The sequence below is a fragment of the Siniperca chuatsi genome, linkage group LG13 (assembly GCF_020085105.1).
Source record: "Siniperca chuatsi isolate FFG_IHB_CAS linkage group LG13, ASM2008510v1, whole genome shotgun sequence".
NCBI classification, from domain to species: domain Eukaryota; kingdom Metazoa; phylum Chordata; class Actinopteri; order Centrarchiformes; family Sinipercidae; genus Siniperca; species Siniperca chuatsi.
The window spans coordinates 6,233,026-6,250,428 of record NC_058054.1 but is presented as its reverse complement, the minus strand read 5'-3'; the positions used below and the strand labels follow the sequence as shown (position 1 = coordinate 6,250,428).

The 17,403-nt window shown below is 42.6% G+C and overlaps 1 protein-coding gene across 5 annotated transcripts in view; it reads left to right on the top strand.

Annotated features, from left to right (window-relative positions):
• The window catches only part of LOC122887451 (supervillin-like), a 54,980-nt gene that overhangs the window by 15,954 nt on the left and 21,623 nt on the right, over positions 1-17,403 (top strand). For 3 of the 5 annotated variants that reach the window (XM_044220696.1, XM_044220697.1, XM_044220695.1), the window contains 11 exons: positions 84-912; positions 4,621-5,970; positions 6,499-6,669; positions 6,852-6,889; positions 7,027-7,088; positions 7,392-7,528; positions 7,783-7,878; positions 9,495-9,786; positions 10,833-10,898; positions 12,519-13,245; positions 15,322-15,847. In XM_044220696.1, the coding sequence (XP_044076631.1) occupies positions 84-912; positions 4,621-5,970; positions 6,499-6,669; positions 6,852-6,889; positions 7,027-7,088; positions 7,392-7,528; positions 7,783-7,878; positions 9,495-9,786; positions 10,833-10,898; positions 12,519-13,245; positions 15,322-15,847 (4,294 nt within the window). The remainder of the gene's footprint in view (positions 1-83; positions 913-4,620; positions 5,971-6,498; positions 6,670-6,851; positions 6,890-7,026; positions 7,089-7,391; positions 7,529-7,782; positions 7,879-9,494; positions 9,787-10,832; positions 10,899-12,518; positions 13,246-15,321; positions 15,848-17,403) is intronic. The other 2 variants (XM_044220698.1, XM_044220699.1) reach the window with 2 other exon arrangements.

Here is a 17,403-nt window from a genome sequence, read left to right as displayed (position 1 = left end):
CACATGACTTGAATGTGGCATAATTCTTGGTCATCAAGGAATGTTGTTGATAAGTAACGGAGTATTTCCACTATTTACCACAGTGAGGCGCTACAGTCGAGAGGAGCTGGAGGCACCCCAGAAGCAGCTGTCATCATTAGACAAATCACCTCAGGTCAAAGGTGGTCTTGGCAGCAGCCGTCCAGAGCCAGTGTTGGTGTACGTTGACCCAATAACATTATCCAGCTCCTCTACACCCACATCTGGACCCACAGACCCCACCAGCCTCAGTTCCAAGGCTGAACGCATCGCCCGCTATAAAGCAGAGCGCCGCCGCCAGCTGTCAGAGCGTTATGGCATCCTCCTGGATCAGGAGGCAGACATCGATTACACACCACGCTACCGTTCCCGGCGTGATCCAGATGCCTCTGATCGACAAACGTCTACCCGGCAAGACAGACGGGAAGCGGAGGAACAAGGGCGGGAGCCCAGAGTGCCATATCGCGCTGGAGTGGGCAGGGTTTACATGAGGACTCACCCAGATCCTGCCCCTGTTTCCACCTCCAGCCCCGCCCACTCAAACCAAGCCCCTCCCCCCACACAAGAAAGACCAAGAGGATTCTCGGAGCGGGAAATAGTGATGAACATGGAGAACTACCGGCGCGGTGGGGCTCAAGAGCGCTCAATCACTTCTAGAACCAGAACCCAAGAGCAGCATCCGCCCCAGGCCCATCAGCAGCAGCAACCCCATCACCACCAGGAAGACGCCCACCAGGAGCCAAGCCCCGCCTCCACCAGGGATTACAGCATCGCAGCAGTGCCCAGCTCCCCTCGCACTGCCCGTCGGGCCTCCCTGCCCTCCACTCGCTACGGCATCTCACCTGGGGATTTATTCATAGAGCAGCAGGCCCAGAGCATCCTCAACAGGCAGGGGTGAGTTTTTAAAAACCCAGTTAAAACATTCAGAAAATACATGAAGTAAGACTGACCACTTAACAAACTCAAAGACATGGGTCTGATACCGTGGATAACTGTTACTTAAGACATGATAATGCTAGAATAAGCCAAGAAATTAAATTTGCATACCTGATTTTGGTATTACGTCCTGTAAAAAAATCGACATATTTTTCATATTATGCAGATACTTTAGTCATTTGAGCATGACAATAGCTCCAAAATGGCCTAGATCATTATCACAAGCTGTTAAATTCCCCTCTGAGTACTTCTAGCTGTCTGCTGTGTATTGCTGCCCATGAAAAGTCTGATGTTGTGTCTATAATGTATTTTTAGACTACATGTAGTCCCAGATAGTTTAAATCACATGAACCTGACTGCTAATGACTTCCTTCAGGAGCATGCTCTACAACTTTTTTATTGGAAATTTTTCATCATTACAACGTTTGTTATTTATTGCTATACTTAACTCCAGAATTTGGTTTGAAAAATCTCAGATGAACAAATAGAAACAACGTTAAAAAATGAATTGGTGCAGTATGGGCTGTCCACTGGCTGCTGAGCTAGCTAGCCTGCTGCTTTTACCACTGTGCCAGTATTAGGATCTTTCTAGCCTGTGGATCCAGCACTGTCACGCTTGCCCTGCTCCAGTTTCACATAGAAAGGTGCTCTGGGGAGCTCATCAGGGAAAGGTTGTAAGGCAGCAGGGTTGATTTTTGGAGGGGATATGATTTCCCTGCTTGCCCCGAGAGGTAACCCTGATTTAACAGCAGCTTGGTTCATTAGCGAAGAGCTTATGTCACTTTCTATTATAAACTTGAATATGCTACCACAAAAGGAATGAGAATTTTAATATTTGTTATGTAAAATCAATGAGAAAAAACTGACGACATTGAAGCAGAGTGACATACTGTACTATGAAATAAAACCTATAAATACTGCTGTTCATATTTATGAAGGTTAAGAAGTGACATCAGCAAAAAATAATTCTGCAACAATTGAAAATAGTCACACTTTACATGTGCAAAGTGCACAACACAGCCATTTCTGAACTGATCCTCAGACTGCTCAACATCTGCAACATCTGAAAATATTCCTGATTATGGTTCAGCTGATCAGTGCAGCTCACTTTGCTGTGATCTGTAAAAGATTGATCAGAAGTTTCCCTCAGGGTTTTACACTGTCACCACATCATCCTGTAGCCTGGCCGCCCTGTCAAAGAGCGACTGGTCTCTCAACACAGACTTAAAGAGTGACACCCAGACAGCCTTCAGCTGGCCTTCAAGGTACTGTCTGCTCAGGATACCATCAGTGTAAAGACCTTACAAAGCCCTGTAGTCCACCAGGTATATGTCTTAAAGCTGGAAGGATTTACTTGATATTCAGGGAAGTGCTGATTCATTCTACAATATTTTCATGCAACCACTAAAAACCATGCTGAAATTGTCTTTTTCTTGCACTCATATCTTTTTCACATGGTATTCATGGGTCTTTTAAATTATGAAAAATGTTAGAAATGTCTTCAAAGCATTGTTATATGTCTTAAAAAGTTTTCAATATTCTGAAATCTGCAGATAAGCTGTCATAAAAATGCTGGGAACACCTTAAAAAAAGGAAAGTAACAAGCCAGCACAAAAATACGTCCTTGGTGGACATGCAGCTAAGTCATTCCAGTACCATATAACAGTGCAATATTATATTTCATTCAGTAATACTTCCCTTATTAACTGGTGTTTCAAGTTTGTGGATCTTAGTGGGTTTAAGTTAACTTTAAGACAAACTTTCATCCCTAACTTAGTCTTACAACTTAACATTTATTCATCAAAAGATTTACTGAATATACACTCATTTTCATCTGTTTTTCTGAAGCAGCATTTTTCAAACTCACATTTTGATTTTGCGATCATGACTCTCATTTATGCTATGATTTTATCAAACAATTTTAAAAAAAAATCATTGTCAAAATAGCAAACTAAGGCCCAGCCTGAAATTAAGCAGATAAGCACCTTCCTTAAGAGCTTTTCGGTAATAGTGGCAGAATTCCCCTATACATCCCAACTGGTAATCAAACTAGGAATTTTCTGGTTAAATTCTTAAATATATGTTAATATTTCCAAATGTCCTTTATTGTTCTCTTAAAACATGGTATTATCTATGCTTTATTGTCCCTAAAAGACCTTGCACTAAGATCACAAGGTCACAGTTGCGGGAAACAGGGGTCCTTGACCCACTTCATGTTACAACTCTTCTGTCACATAAGTCGGATCACGTTCTATTAACATACTCAAACTGACCATTTTTTCATCAGCACAATACCATCCCATGCACCTACATCCTTGTTAAATTAGTGTGGCTGTGTGTAGCCTGAGTTTCATGAGCAGTTGAGTGGTGTTAGTGAACCGGAGTTGATGGGGTGATAACATTAGTCAGCTGGATGCCCTGACCCAGTCAGTCGCAGACCCACTCAGCACTTGTCAGCTGAGGCGGCACTCACATCTCATACCCCCTCCTCAGATTCTGGCCTGTTAGCCCCTATGAAATTACATCTGAGTCTTGCACCCTGTCAGTGACTTTTCAATTTCGTTGCATAAGATTTCTGGGCCGGACAGTGGCCCAGATACGTGACATACAGTAGCTGGATTGCTGAAAGCCTGTGAAAGGATGAAGGCCCATGGTCAGCCTTTGAGCTTTATGGAATTCAGTCAGTCAGACAAATCTTTCTAGAGAGTGTTAGTAAAGCTTGACTGATTTCATTGGTACACATAAACAACAGCTTCTCTTTAATGCTCCATTTGCAAAAATTATGAATATAGGTTTTCCAAAGAAATTAAAATCAACACACTCTTTCTGTAGTCTATTTGTTTTGTGTGTCTCAAAAGAAGACATTCTGATCACTTTTTAGCTATATGTCCAATGTATGGCACAGGCACCGACTGCCTTTGTGGTCTTATCAACTGCTTATGCTAGCTAGCAGCTATTAGTGTGTTCTCATGTAGCATGAGCACTGTGTAAGTCCTTCATGCCATGTCAGATAAAGCAGAGGCCCATCAATTATGTCTGGCTTAGTGGTCTACAATGAGATTAGAGCAACCTTTGGCTACCAGGGGTTAGAATGTTGTAGATGAAAATAGTTGGGCTTACGGTTTTGGCACGGAGACATCAGAGAGAGAGAGAGTTGTTTGAACCAAGACTCAAATTTAAACCCAGGACATGCTGCTACTTGACCTTGTTGCAATTCTAGTGTATGTCAAGTTGGTCCCATGACAGTCCCATGTCATAAACCTTTGTGCAATATGTTTCACAATATGCGCTTGGAGCACACATCATGATGAGATTTGTGATATGCTGGGATACATTTTTTTAGTGGGAAGTAAATTAAGTGTGTGCAAAATTAAAATCAGTCAAATACTTTTAGATGTGAGCTGAAGTTTGTCTGCCCTACCAGCCACCTAGACAATTAGACAATCATTGTTTAGATACACCATTCTACTCAAAATATAGTGGAACAGTAAAATTGTGGCTGGTTTATTTTATCATTTTTTAGCTTTTGTACCCCATGGGGGAAAAAAGCTTGGTATATGCTCTTTAGATCACCTATTGTTTCAGATGAGTTTTGAGTTCGGAGAGTGCCGTAGTTCTTTAATTGAACTGGAATGTCAGTGTCCCTTGTCCATTCCTTTCCCCAAGAATCCGAGTAAGGGAACGATTGTCCAGGGATGAAACTGTCCAGAGGCCCCCAGATTTGAGTCCAGACAGGCTCCAGGCTAACAGACATCGTACTCAGGGGAACACTGCTCAGTATACGCCACAGCGCTCAGAACCCACCCAGCAAAGGACTGTTCTCCAGCCTCAGCACAGCCCAGGCCACCATCCTGCCCATGGCCAAACAACCTACCCTCCCTCCACTCCTGAGTACCAACACTCTGGCCCTGCTGTGGACACTCAACCCTATTTGGCCATCCCTGCCCCAGTGGCCACTGCCAAACTTTCTGGACCCCCTGAAGTACAACCACGAAGGAAAGTGAGTGCTGACCAAATCTATGCCACCCACAAGGAGGCAAGATTGGAGGCCAGACAGGCCCTGAAAGAAGAGGCCCATACAGAGGGCCTGCTTAAGAGCAGGAAAGCTGTGTTGCCCTCAGAGATCCGCCGAAGGGAAAGAAGTGTGGATGATACTCATAGGGGCCGGCACGAAGACACGGACTGGCAGAACTACAGCCCAGAATGGAGGAGGATGAGTCGAGGCGAGGAAGACTGGGATAGGGAGAGGCCGAGGGAGAGGGGGAGGGAGAGAAATGTCGAGAGGATCAGAGAAAGAGGGAGGGAGCATCTCTCTAGCCATGACAGCCAAGAGGAGAGAGTATCTAGATCTATGCAGCCTTCCCACACCTCTGTACACCAGCAGCCCAGGCAACATCAGTCTTCAGAGCCTGTGTACCATCAAGAGCCCCAAATTCTGCAGCAAGAGTCTCCAATGCAACAACAGTGTGAACCCAGAAAGAGACAACATGGTGCTCAAATTCGACAGCAAGATCCTCAAAGGCAGCATCAGTATGACCACTCAAGACAGCCACAAGAGCCTCAAAGACAACTGCAGTCTCAAAGACAGCAGGAGTATGAGCCCCAAAGACAAGAGCCTCCAAGTCAGAAGCAAAACTCCCAGAGAAAACAACAAGAGCCCCAACTAGATGAAGACTTTGAGCCTCAGAGGCAGCAGCAGCAGGATCCATCAGGGCACCAGAGGTTTGACTCTGCCGTCTACCTCCAAAAGGGCTCCTCTCTGCCTCAGGCCAAACAAAGAAGCATGGAGATAAGCGGAGGGCCCAAACCGAAGATACGAACCCGCTCCATGTCAGATATAGGTGTAAGCCAGCATTCTGCCATGTATCGTATGGAGAGGGCAGCGGCCAGCAGAGAGACATCGAGGGCCATCCCTCCATCAGGGATGGCTAATGGGGAGAGCACCCTAGACACCAGGGTGTCAGTAGCACAGCTGCGGCACTCTTATCTGGAGAATGCCAACCGGAAACCTGAGCTGTAGGTCCACTGGCATGGGCTCTGTGTTGCATCGCTAAATAACTGTCTAACTCTGCATTAGTAAGCTGTTGCAAGTGAATAATCCAATGACCCAAGAATATAATACTAATAGAATGTCATTCTGTAGCATGAAATGTGTCAAGGTGTTTATGATATCTACCATTATCATGTTTATTGTAGTGTATGCAGTTTTGTTTTACGAGCTTAACTGACTTGTGCAAGTTAAAATCAGTTCTTGCAAGTTACCCTTTGGAAGTTGTCTGCTGCTGCATGTTAACATTGGGTAATGGCTCTTCACGGTTGCAGTTAGGTTGTGCTCAGCGTGTGCGCCACTATCAACAGGGCCTGATGCTGGTCACACTGGTGCCAGCATCAGACCCTGTTCTTCTAACTTGAGTGCAGTTTCTGGTAAACTGCTAATCTACTAAGACAACATAAAAACCAACCATCGTTAATAGTTTTCTTGCTTCTACTTTTCCTTTTTGTTGTCCTCGTCAATCTTTCTAAATCTATTCACCATTCGAAAAGTGAGACTACTAAAATAGATCTGTCAGCAATGGAGGTAGATCCGGTTAGCGGCAGTGATCGGGACAGGGGTGCTCGGAGGCCTAGACGCTACATCACTCCAGGAGACAGTCGCATGTCGGAGAGGTTTAGGACCCAGCCCATCACCTCTGCAGAGCGGCTGGAGTCTGATAGGTACAGGAGGGGCTCTCTGCAGGAGCTCTTCAGAATCATTTTATTTACAAAGAACAATACACTGAATTGGATGGCAGATCATGGTTCTAGGTTGGCATTCAGATCATGATATCCAGTGGTTCCTCAAATTAAAAAATGTAGTCTAAATACTGATGCTTGATGTATATTATTGTTTTCTGCAGGTCTCGTCTAAGCCCAACACAGCTACAGGATGCCGAAGGTAAATTCAGTCCATTGCATATATGCACAATTTATATGCATAATTCTTTATAATTTAATACATTTTAGTGACAATTTTCCAGAAGTTTAAATACAGTTGATGCCACGTGACATAATTCTTCTCTCTTTTTTCATTAGATGAAGAAAAACTGGATGAGAGAGCCAAGATGAGTGTGGCTGCCAAGAGGTCTCTCTTCAGGGTACACTTCCTACTTTATGAACATTTCAATCATAAGGACAGATGATCAGTACTGTATATTTTTAAATGAGAAATGTTTTAAATTCATAACCTCAAAATCAATAGCTAGAGCTTTGTTCAGATTTACAGCACACAGTGTTGTTGTGTAATTTCAGGTGCCATATTTTATACCTGTAAGTTAACTGACTGTTCATAGACATTCAAATAGATATTTTTGTTTTTCACTTCAAATATCACTGTTATGTCAATTATAACTAAACTAAATAATACTAAATACTAATGTTTTTCTGACATATTCTTCCAGGAGCTGGAAAGGACATCAGAAGGAGGTGTTCCCAAACCGCGCTCTCGAAATGCTGCTGTAGAAAGGCGTTTGAGAAGAGTTCAGGATCGCTCACACACACAACCCGTAACCAACAAGGAAGTGGTCAATGCTTCCAGGTAGATCTTGGATTTTGCTTGTATAGCTACATTTTGCATCAATTTGAAGAGAATATACTATGACTTTTTCTTTACATATATTATATTTTCTTATCTCATCTATAATTTTCTGTTTCTCTCCAACTTCTTTCAAGTGTCTTACTTTCAAACGTCTCCTCTCCCCTCCTTTTCAGGGACTGTATTTTATTTATTTGCCTTGTATTATCTATATTTCACAGTTTTTCCCTCTATCCCTAATTTTCTCCACTTTTAAGTGATCCTGCCACAGCATCACAACCTCTGGGCATTCACACTAATGTAACTCGCGTCCCCAGCCCAACTGTAATCAGCACCAATGTGACTAGCATCAGGTACAGCTGTGCTAGGCTTCTTACTTGTATGTGTATTGTATCTGTATGTGTGCATGTGTATACTTACTTAAATATTGTATATCTATGCTCTCTGTACCCATGTAGTATATATGTGGTTGTTTTATACTTTAACCCATCGACTGTCTCTACTGCGTGAAACCATCTAAGTTTGAATGATTTTCAAGATCTCAATTCAGTGAAAGTTTTAACAGTTGATGGACCTCTATGGGTTTAGAAATGACCATGAATGGGGTGTAATAGAATTTTAATGAATTTGACTCTAGTATTTAATTCACCTAGTGAATCCGAATCCTTTTGTTTTTTGTACATTGCTCTTTGTTATTTAAAAAAACACTAAAAACAAAGATATCCCTCTCTTTACATCTATAAAGTATGACTATACTACAAAGGAAATTGTTGATTGCATGATATATATGCTTTGATGAGGGCTTCATTACCAAAACACATCAGCAGTGTGTCAAGAACACATTGGAGTTTGTTTTTGTTGTTGTTGTAGTTGTTTTTGAGGCAGAGCAACCAACTGAAATTTAGTGCCAGAACCAGTTTGTGACAGAAGTGTCACTGTTTCCTCCTATGAACTGTATTTGTCATTTGTACTGATTCTGAACAATGTAAATGTGCCACAGAGACGTTTTATTCTCCATCTCCCTCTCCTGGTTGCAGTGCTGATCTGCTCATCCAGCTCATCTTACCTTGTTATTTCTGCCCCCTCATGTGCTGCTTCTTAGCTGTGTGCACCTTATAGGGCAAGGAAGTCGGTGTTTACACAATAACTCATTCAGTACTATCCATGCCCAGTTTCCAAGCATTCCCTCTTGCAGTGTTTCTCACATGCAGGTCACAAATGTCAGTTACATATCCCATGGAAAGGTCAGAGGTTGAGCCAGTTAAAGCCCTCTGCATTTCTGGGTTCACATGTCCTGCAGTTTGTTTACGGACCCTGGTTTAACTTAGCACATTGCTGGGAGATCGCCATATCCCCTGCAAACAACCAAGTGCATTATATGATTATCTGGCATATGTGTTCTGATCTACTTATGTCTCTGTTGCTGTGCCTGTAATCTGGCACAGTTGTCACAGTTATTTACCTGCTAGCTGGTATTTACATGCATGTTCAGTTCTTTCTTTGATATTTGGCAGAGGAATAAATTAGTTTTTGATACCTCAAGACTGCATGTTTAGTAAAAACTTAATTTAATAACTCAGGTGTTTTGTTTGAGTAGAGGCAGGTTACAGTTATTTGATTTAAAGCTGAAATTTTTTTCTTGTCTATGTTAGATTCTCAGTCATCCATGTCATAGGATATCTAAAAGTACTAAGTTATCCTCTATTACAATTTAGAAACCCTATATTTGGATACTTCAAATCTCAAATTTCTGCCGTATGTATGCAGGGATGGTGATGATAATGCATGTTTTAATGGTTGGACAAGATTTTTAATGACTAGTAAAAATAATACCAGACATTTATAGTCGCGTTTGTTTAAGATATAAACACTTCCCAGTCCACAAGATGAGCTTTCGTTTTTAATCAAATGGTTATAAGAATACTTACACCCATCCTTCACCCACTGACATCCCCCTGTCACTACCCAGCATCCAGGCCTCCTCCCAGCCAGGCTCAGCAGTCCAGGATCAGGAGACGGAGACCCAGGAGCACCAGAAACCAGCTCAAGCTCCCACTGCTAGGGTGGAGGGAGATGGCCAGGAGCCTGTGTCCAACGAGCCTGACCTGTCCACCCTAAGCTTGGTTGAGAAGATGGCCCTCTTCAACCGCCTCGCTCAGGCTACAGGCAAGACAGCCGAGGGGGCCCGAGGAGACACCCGCCAGCGCAGGGCCAACGCCCGGTTTCAGACTCAACCCATTACCCAGGGAGAGGTGGAGCAGGTAAAAAAGGTTTTACCTCATGTAATGTTTCAGATCATTGCAGGTCTCTTTTAAAAACAGTTGCATTTTCATAAATAAAATGTGACCAACAAATGTTGAAGAAAATCATGAAAATGCTCACGATCAAGGAAGGTCTTACTTCTTTGAATACATTTTTTCTACACTTCTGACCAACATTTTTCAAGTTCTCTAAAATTCTGTTCTGTAAAATAGAAGAAACTAACAACAGTCAGCAATGATAAAGGAGTGCAGCTTCTCGGACATATTAGGTCAGTAGATTTCAGTTCACAACATCACAATAGATGAAAATAACTTTTTCCCAGTTTTCTTATCCCAAACCCACTCACCAACTTTGGTGGCACCCCACAAAATAATGGATATGATGACGTTTTAAAGAGAGGAAAAGGTCAAAAAAACATTTATGAGCAGGCCAAATGTTAGAGGTGCAGAGACCAATGTGAAACATTGCAATAGCATACCAATAGTAGTGTAGATTGCCAAAGTAGCCCAGTAGAACAGGTGTGCAGAAAACATCATAAATTAATTATTTATTCTGCTTTTGTTTTTAATACAGTGGCCTCTAGATGTCACAAATGACCAACAATTCACATATGGAAGCTCAGAAATACTATATACAGGGAAACCATTTTGTCAGTGGATATGCACAACAGCACAACAGGGTGGTTGTTAAATAATGAAGAATCAGCCTGCTTTAAGGATTATATTTGATCTCATTTTGTTGCTGATAATGATGTTGTTGATGGGATACTTTTCCTTCTACATTGCCAAAACATCACCTGACAGATATATTGTCCTCTGTGCAGAAGTTGTGAAATTTGCATCCCGTAATTGCATATCTTATAACTCCCGACAGTGTGGTGTTGTGCAAAAATAGGATAAGAATTGACATTACTTCCTCAGCTAACCTATATGCACTGAAACCAAACATGTCCCAAGAAACACAGTGTTACATGCTTCGTAATAGGTTGACTTCACCTCCACCATATTCTCAACAGTGAGTCATAGTCAATATGGTGTCCACACAGGAAGCTGAGCCGCCGGTAACCTCTGCGGTGTGTAACGGTGACTTAGAGGCCAATCAGGGAGAACATGTAAGATCCCTGATGCTTGTGCAGAGCTTCTGATTGATTGCATCGAATGAACATGCTATTGATTGATCTTATTGGTCCCGCTAGTGACCAATGTTGTCTTGTCTTGCTTACAGTAGCTAGGCTGAGTTTAATGATGTCCATAAATGCAATCCAGCGTGTATTTTTAAGTTTGAAATGATGTTTCTTTGTCATGAGGAATTGATTTTAAAGTTTAGGGTGCCTTGTTTGTTTCCATGGCCCCTCATTTTTGAACGTAAGCAGCTTCTGTGACATGCTTGCTCACTGCATAACAAGCATGGGATTATTTGACTGCAAATGGTGCATGCTAGTTTATTCACGCTTCCTCCCAACCTGAATAAACTAGCAAAAGAAATGCTTATCTGGGGAATAAGTGTGTTGATGGATCTGGCCTTCACTTTGACTGTGTGCAGAAATGTTTGAGGGTCAATACAAGACCTTGTATTGCAACCAAAATTAATTGACAGAAATCTGGTGTAGAGTTTCACCATCTCTACTAGAGCTGCTGAGATGAGTCACATTTCAATATATAATACACATATTGATGCTGTTGATACAGCTTTAATGTTGTGTTTTTCTGACCTTTAATGCTGTATTACAGGTAAGTAATATAATTTCCTGAACTTATTCGATCTTTCCAGCTGAGTTAAATGAACAATACATGCCTCAATCATGAAGACATTACTGATTTCTGCCTTTGTCTTGGAGATCACATCTCTATTTAATCATACTAATTAAATATTGTCTGAAAGCACCAAAAGTCATTTTTATTGTCACATTGGTATTTATTTTGTGATTTTGTAACTATCATCCAGCTCTAGTTTGACGTTAGGTACTGTTCCTTGCTTGGGGGTACAGTAGTTGACAGTAGTTTTCAACTAATGTACCCCCAAGCAAGGAACAGTTTTATTGATTGATTATTCATTTTTATTTATTTATTTTTATTTCCACATCCAGACATTCCTGATGCAAGTTAGCATGACCCATAGAGTCACAATGGCCGCATTTATGAGAAATACACCAGGTCGAAATATACCAGAATTTTTTACAGACACCATTGACAATTCCATGCTTTATGTAAATCAAATGATAAGTTCGTTAACAAGCAAATATGAACACAAATAAAATGGAAAAGTTACCGGACTAGATCCAGGCAACATGAATGCCATTGTGATATTAAAATTGTTTATGAATGACAGAGCTTAGATTCTTACGAGTGTGAGATGATAACTGTTATAAATGAGGGTAAATGTTTTGTCTCTATGATTCACTTGTGTTAAAGTCTGTGTTTCCTGCTGCCATTTTGTGAATGACAGAGTTGCTGTGGCTTCATGAGCAAACCTTTTTTCCCTAATTTGCTTTGATTTTTGCCATCCTTCCCCTCATCCATCCATCTGTTTTTTTCCTACCTCTCATCCTCTTTGTCATTCCACTTTATTCTTCCTTCCATTCCTTCTGTAACATCCATACATCACTATTAATCTCTAACTTCCCTGCCTCAGCCACATTTAATCCATCCCTTCTCTGTATCAATCCCTTCAGCTCTCCTGTTGTCATTCTATTCATCCTGACTTTCTGACATGATTCATGCTGTTCCTGCAGCTGAAAAACGGAGGTGAGATCAAACTGGAGCCCCTGTCAGCCTCCCTGGTCCGCTCTGTGGCAGCCGTCACCTCCCAGGCCTCCGTCACCACGGTAACCATCACGCCCGGCAGCAGCGGCGTCGGAGATGATGACGGCCTCCATCCTGGGAAGTCCACCGCCGTGCCCTACATCCCTGCCCAACAACAGGCTTCCAGCACCACAAGCAGCCACCAGGAGAGGGCGTTGAGGTATTTCTCCATGACCCAGAGCGGGGACCCAGGCCACCCTGAGCCTGAGCTCAACTCCTCCCCTCTCCTCCCCGAGAGCCGAGAGAGAGTGGGGGCTCCTCTTGCTCCCACCTCTTCTGCTGGACACAGGCGGCAGAGGGAGGCGGTGGAGGAGGGCTGGAGAGAGTGTCAGGAGGAGGAGGTTAGGGGGAGACAGCAGGGAGGAGCCAGAGAAGAGAGCCAAGACGGCAGCATTAAGGGAAAGCCGCACTCCCCCGACAGGGACCAGGACAGTAGGCAGCGGCAGCAGCATCCCCAGCCTCAGCACTCTGCCGAGCCCTCTTTGTGGAGGGGTGAGTCAGAGCCTCTGCCCAGCTGGAGAGCCGCAGACGGAGACTCCCAGGATCGAGCAGAGGGAGGAGGAAGTGGACGAGGAGGCTACCTGAGAGAGGCAGCTCACAGCTCCTCCACACAGGAGCAGGAGAGGAGCAGCGGCCGGAGCCAGGCTGGTATTTCAGGTAGGAGGCTTCTCTGATGACTTACACAGAAAAGAGATGGAGAGGAGTGGGGGAAAGAATAATAAAGAGAAATGAAAATGGAATAGACATAAAGAAAAGAGAGAAAGGGAGTGACAGTAAAAGGAGGAAGCAATGTCTAGGGAAGGAGCTGCTCATTATCCTCATTGTCTTATGCCGCGTGCTCCCACGCATGATTGCTTTCTGCCGGCTGCACACTCACTTGTCCCAGCTGGGGGTATTTGATTTGGCTGAAACAGAGAGCGAGAGAGTGTGTGAAGGAGAGACAGACGTCTGAGGCTGCATCTAATTAGCATATTTTTCCATGTATTTGCCTCTTGCCTCTCTTTGTCTAGAAAAAGGAAGCCCTTTCCTGACATGCTGTTTGTCAGCTAACAGACGTCAAAGATTTTTAAATCGAACTGTGTGTGCTCACTGTCATGGCCTATCATGGGGCTGTGGTCCCCTTGCACCATATTACGCTTGTGGCTTAGCCATGCACATGCTTCACAGTATAATGGGCTTGACCTGTTTTTATGTGCTAATGCAGAATGTGTCCAGGGGTGGTCTATTTCCATGCATGTACACAAACAGCACACAGAAAGATGAAAGCACTCAGTGAGAGAGTGCAGAACAATTGGCTGGCACTTACATGAAGAAGGTAAAGGACTGGAAGGACACAGTGGAAGCCTTGTCTGCAGGCTGTACTCTTATTTAGTTCTGTATGGGTAGATCTTTACTACAATATTGTGTATTATACTATATAATCATCAGGCTAGTAGGACTTGCATTGACTTACACTAATTCTCTGGGGATTTACCACTACATGCTAAACACCAACTCTTACCCTGACCTTAACAAAAGACAAGTCTTAAGCATAAGATGTAGTGGTTGTCCTTGTAGGGACCAGTTTTTTGTCCGCCCCATGAAAGATGAGTCCCCAAAATGTGACGACGTGAACAGATTTTTGTCCCCCCAGTGTAATTAATACCGATACACACACAGACACCTGCAGCATACATAGCAGGCTTTGTATGATACTAATCACATTTCTTCCCTACAAAACCAGTAGCATGTGTGCATGTGCATGCATGTGTTTCAGGGATGAGTACTGATTACACTGGGGATTTATGGTAATCAAACAATAAGTAAAAATGCATGTAATGGAGAAAAAAAGAATTTGTTCACTTCTACTACTACTACTACTGCATCCAACTCTCAAATTCTTGCGACACCCCTGTAGTTCCCTGTACATCCCCAGTTCTAATCCAGCCAGCCTCATTTCCTGTCACCTCTCCACTATTGTTATAAGTTATATGTTAAAAGGCATAAAATGCCCCAAATAATAGAAATAAATCTTAAATTTTGATTCTAACTAACTAAAGGTTGTAAAATTGTTTCCTGTGATATATTATGTCAAGTGAGTTTCAATCTGCTGCAAGTAGATTTTATAGGCCCGTATACCCACACAGGGCTTTTTACTTTGTTTGGTTTGGCTGATCTTATTTTCAGGACTTTGTGGGTGTGTACAAACTGTTCTTGATTGACATCCTTTGACTCTTCTATTAGTTTTGTTGTACCTTTTAGGGTGGGATAGCTTACACGGTTAAGACTGTCCTTAGCAAACTCTCAGTACTGCATCCAATAGTACCATATTTATAACTGAAAAGAGTTTGAATCAGTCAGAATAACTGAAAACACTTGTGTGAGTGTGCAGAGCCATTCAAATCTTAGTGAAATTAACAGAAAACAGTATTTGCCTGGTAGGACATCAGTTGAACAACTTGTGGTATAAAATAGCCAGCATTAATGTTATGTATACCAGAGTTAGTTTCAGCTTTGGCTACATTAAGTTCTGTTGCAATACATGATGAAAACAAATAAATAGCATGTGCTTTACTGAATAAAAGGTTAATTTTAATACTTCATGCCCAATTCTAAACATTAAAAGAAATAGGGGGAACTACTAATAATGTTCTGGGTGTCACATCTATGATAATACGGAAATCATTTTGACAAGTAAAAGTTTATCTCAGACATTGTAACTACATGATTATATACTGTATACTTTTCTTTCAGTCTTGCCAGATCATCCTGTGCCACTGAGGCCACTGATAGCTAAAGTGTCATCCAGGACAGTGTCTCAAGTTTCAAGCAGCCAGCAGCAGCAGCAAACCAACATCCAGCCTCCTCAAACTCTTCCCAAACCCTTCACACAACAGTCTCCTACAACCCAACCCAAACCTCCATCCGACATCCAGGTCCAGCCATACTCCCAGCCCTCCCAGCCCCCACCAACATACCCCAAACCTTTCACTAAGTCCCCACAAACCCAGCCCAAACCTCAGGGATTCGTCCAGCCTCTCCCTAAGCCTTACCTGCAGACAGCCCCCCAGCCTCAGCCCAAACCCCAGGTGCCTCCACAGACACCACCCAAACCCCAGTCCTTCCCCCAGGCACTGATCAAGTCCCAGTCCCTGCCCCTGGACCACAGTGAGGACTTCAGCAGGCACAGTGTCCATTCTGGGGATCTGCTGTCCCCTACAGAGTCTGGAGAGCTACTGTCTGACAGCATGTCCACCAAACAGATGTCCATCAGGGAGAGGTGAGTGACAGCTGAAGGTTTGAAAGTGATAGATAGTAGATGTTAAAAACACATTACTAGTCAGGTTAATTGCCTCCACTATTAAGGTTGTGAGCCCAACTGACTGAGTTGCCAAAACACTGATTAAACATAATTTCAAGAGTACAGAAATCATTTTCAAAAGTTACAAAAATCTAAACTGGTGTACTTTTCTGACACTGTCAGAAACAGCTTCTCAAGATGTGCCTTGCAATACACAGCCCAGTTTGGTGTTATTTTATCTTACTGGGTGATTGACCAAATGTGGACAGTGTAATGCAGCTTGACCAGTACTGGACCTAGGAATATTTGCTACAAGGGATGATTTGGCAAAAAAGCAAAATAATAATGATATAACTTTAAAGGCTATTTTTACAGTAATTAATCTAAATGTGGCACAGTCTGTGCTGCATTTTATCTCCTTACTCCCGGTCATGCCCCCAACAACAACAGCAACTACAGTAGGTACAGTAAGTCTCTGTATAAGTTTTTACGCTCGCCCATTTTCTCTTCTGTGCTCTTTTCTCTTTGTCTCTGTCATTTTCTAACTTGTATCAAGGCTCTGGCTTATGCAGTATGTGTGTTGGGAGGATAAACAGAGAAAGACAAATCATGACTTAAACGAAACTGCAAACAGACTAATAGGAGACCCACCGCCTAACTTTATCTTCCACTGGGCATACTAATGGGGTGCAGAGAACACACGTTAACGTTTGACATTGTCAATATAAAAATTGTTTGAGATGCCAAAAATGGTTGAAAACCTTTGATCTAAAAAATTGTTGGTACATGTCAAGTTTTGGAGTCCAAGCATCAAAGAGCAAACATAGAGCCACAATCTTGCACATATGTTTAGTAGTCGTACAAGGTATGAGAGACATTGTAGGACAGATAAACAAGCCAATTATTTCCATCAATAAGTATCACTTTACACATACTTTGTGGTCAGAACATGTGATCAGTGGTAAGGGGAACAACTCTTGTTGCTTCTTGACTTTCAGTCTGCTGTAAATTGTAAAATAAGAACTGGGTTTCCAATAATAGCCTGTGCTCCTTAAAACCTAATACCTAGCAAAGCTGCAGATGCAAGTCAACCTTTGAATCCGTTTACAAAGGTGAAAATTGAGTTGTCAGCAAAGATCAGACACTGACAGAGATTTTTTGCTGGCTAGGTCAAAAGCCAGTGCCTGGCTATAAATTTACAGTGTTTGACAGAATCAGGCAGAAGTGACTGTCTGCCTGTCCTTGCAGTATATAGGTTTGTTCCACCCTATTACATTTTTGGAGGTGAGAGAGATTCATTTTTAGTAACATTGTGTTTCTCCTCCCAGCCAGCAGAGAGCTGTGTGGACTGGAGAAATCCTCTGAGATTTAGCAGATTCCTCCTAATGACCTAATTTCTGCCCTGTCCACACCCAAGCTGCAGAGATGATGGCATACTTTCTGTTACCCCTCAGCCATCCGTTGTCAGCGCTTTAAAGACCTTTTTTAAGTCACGTTTTCTGTCTGTAGAGCAGAAATCTCTGACCTGGTTTTTC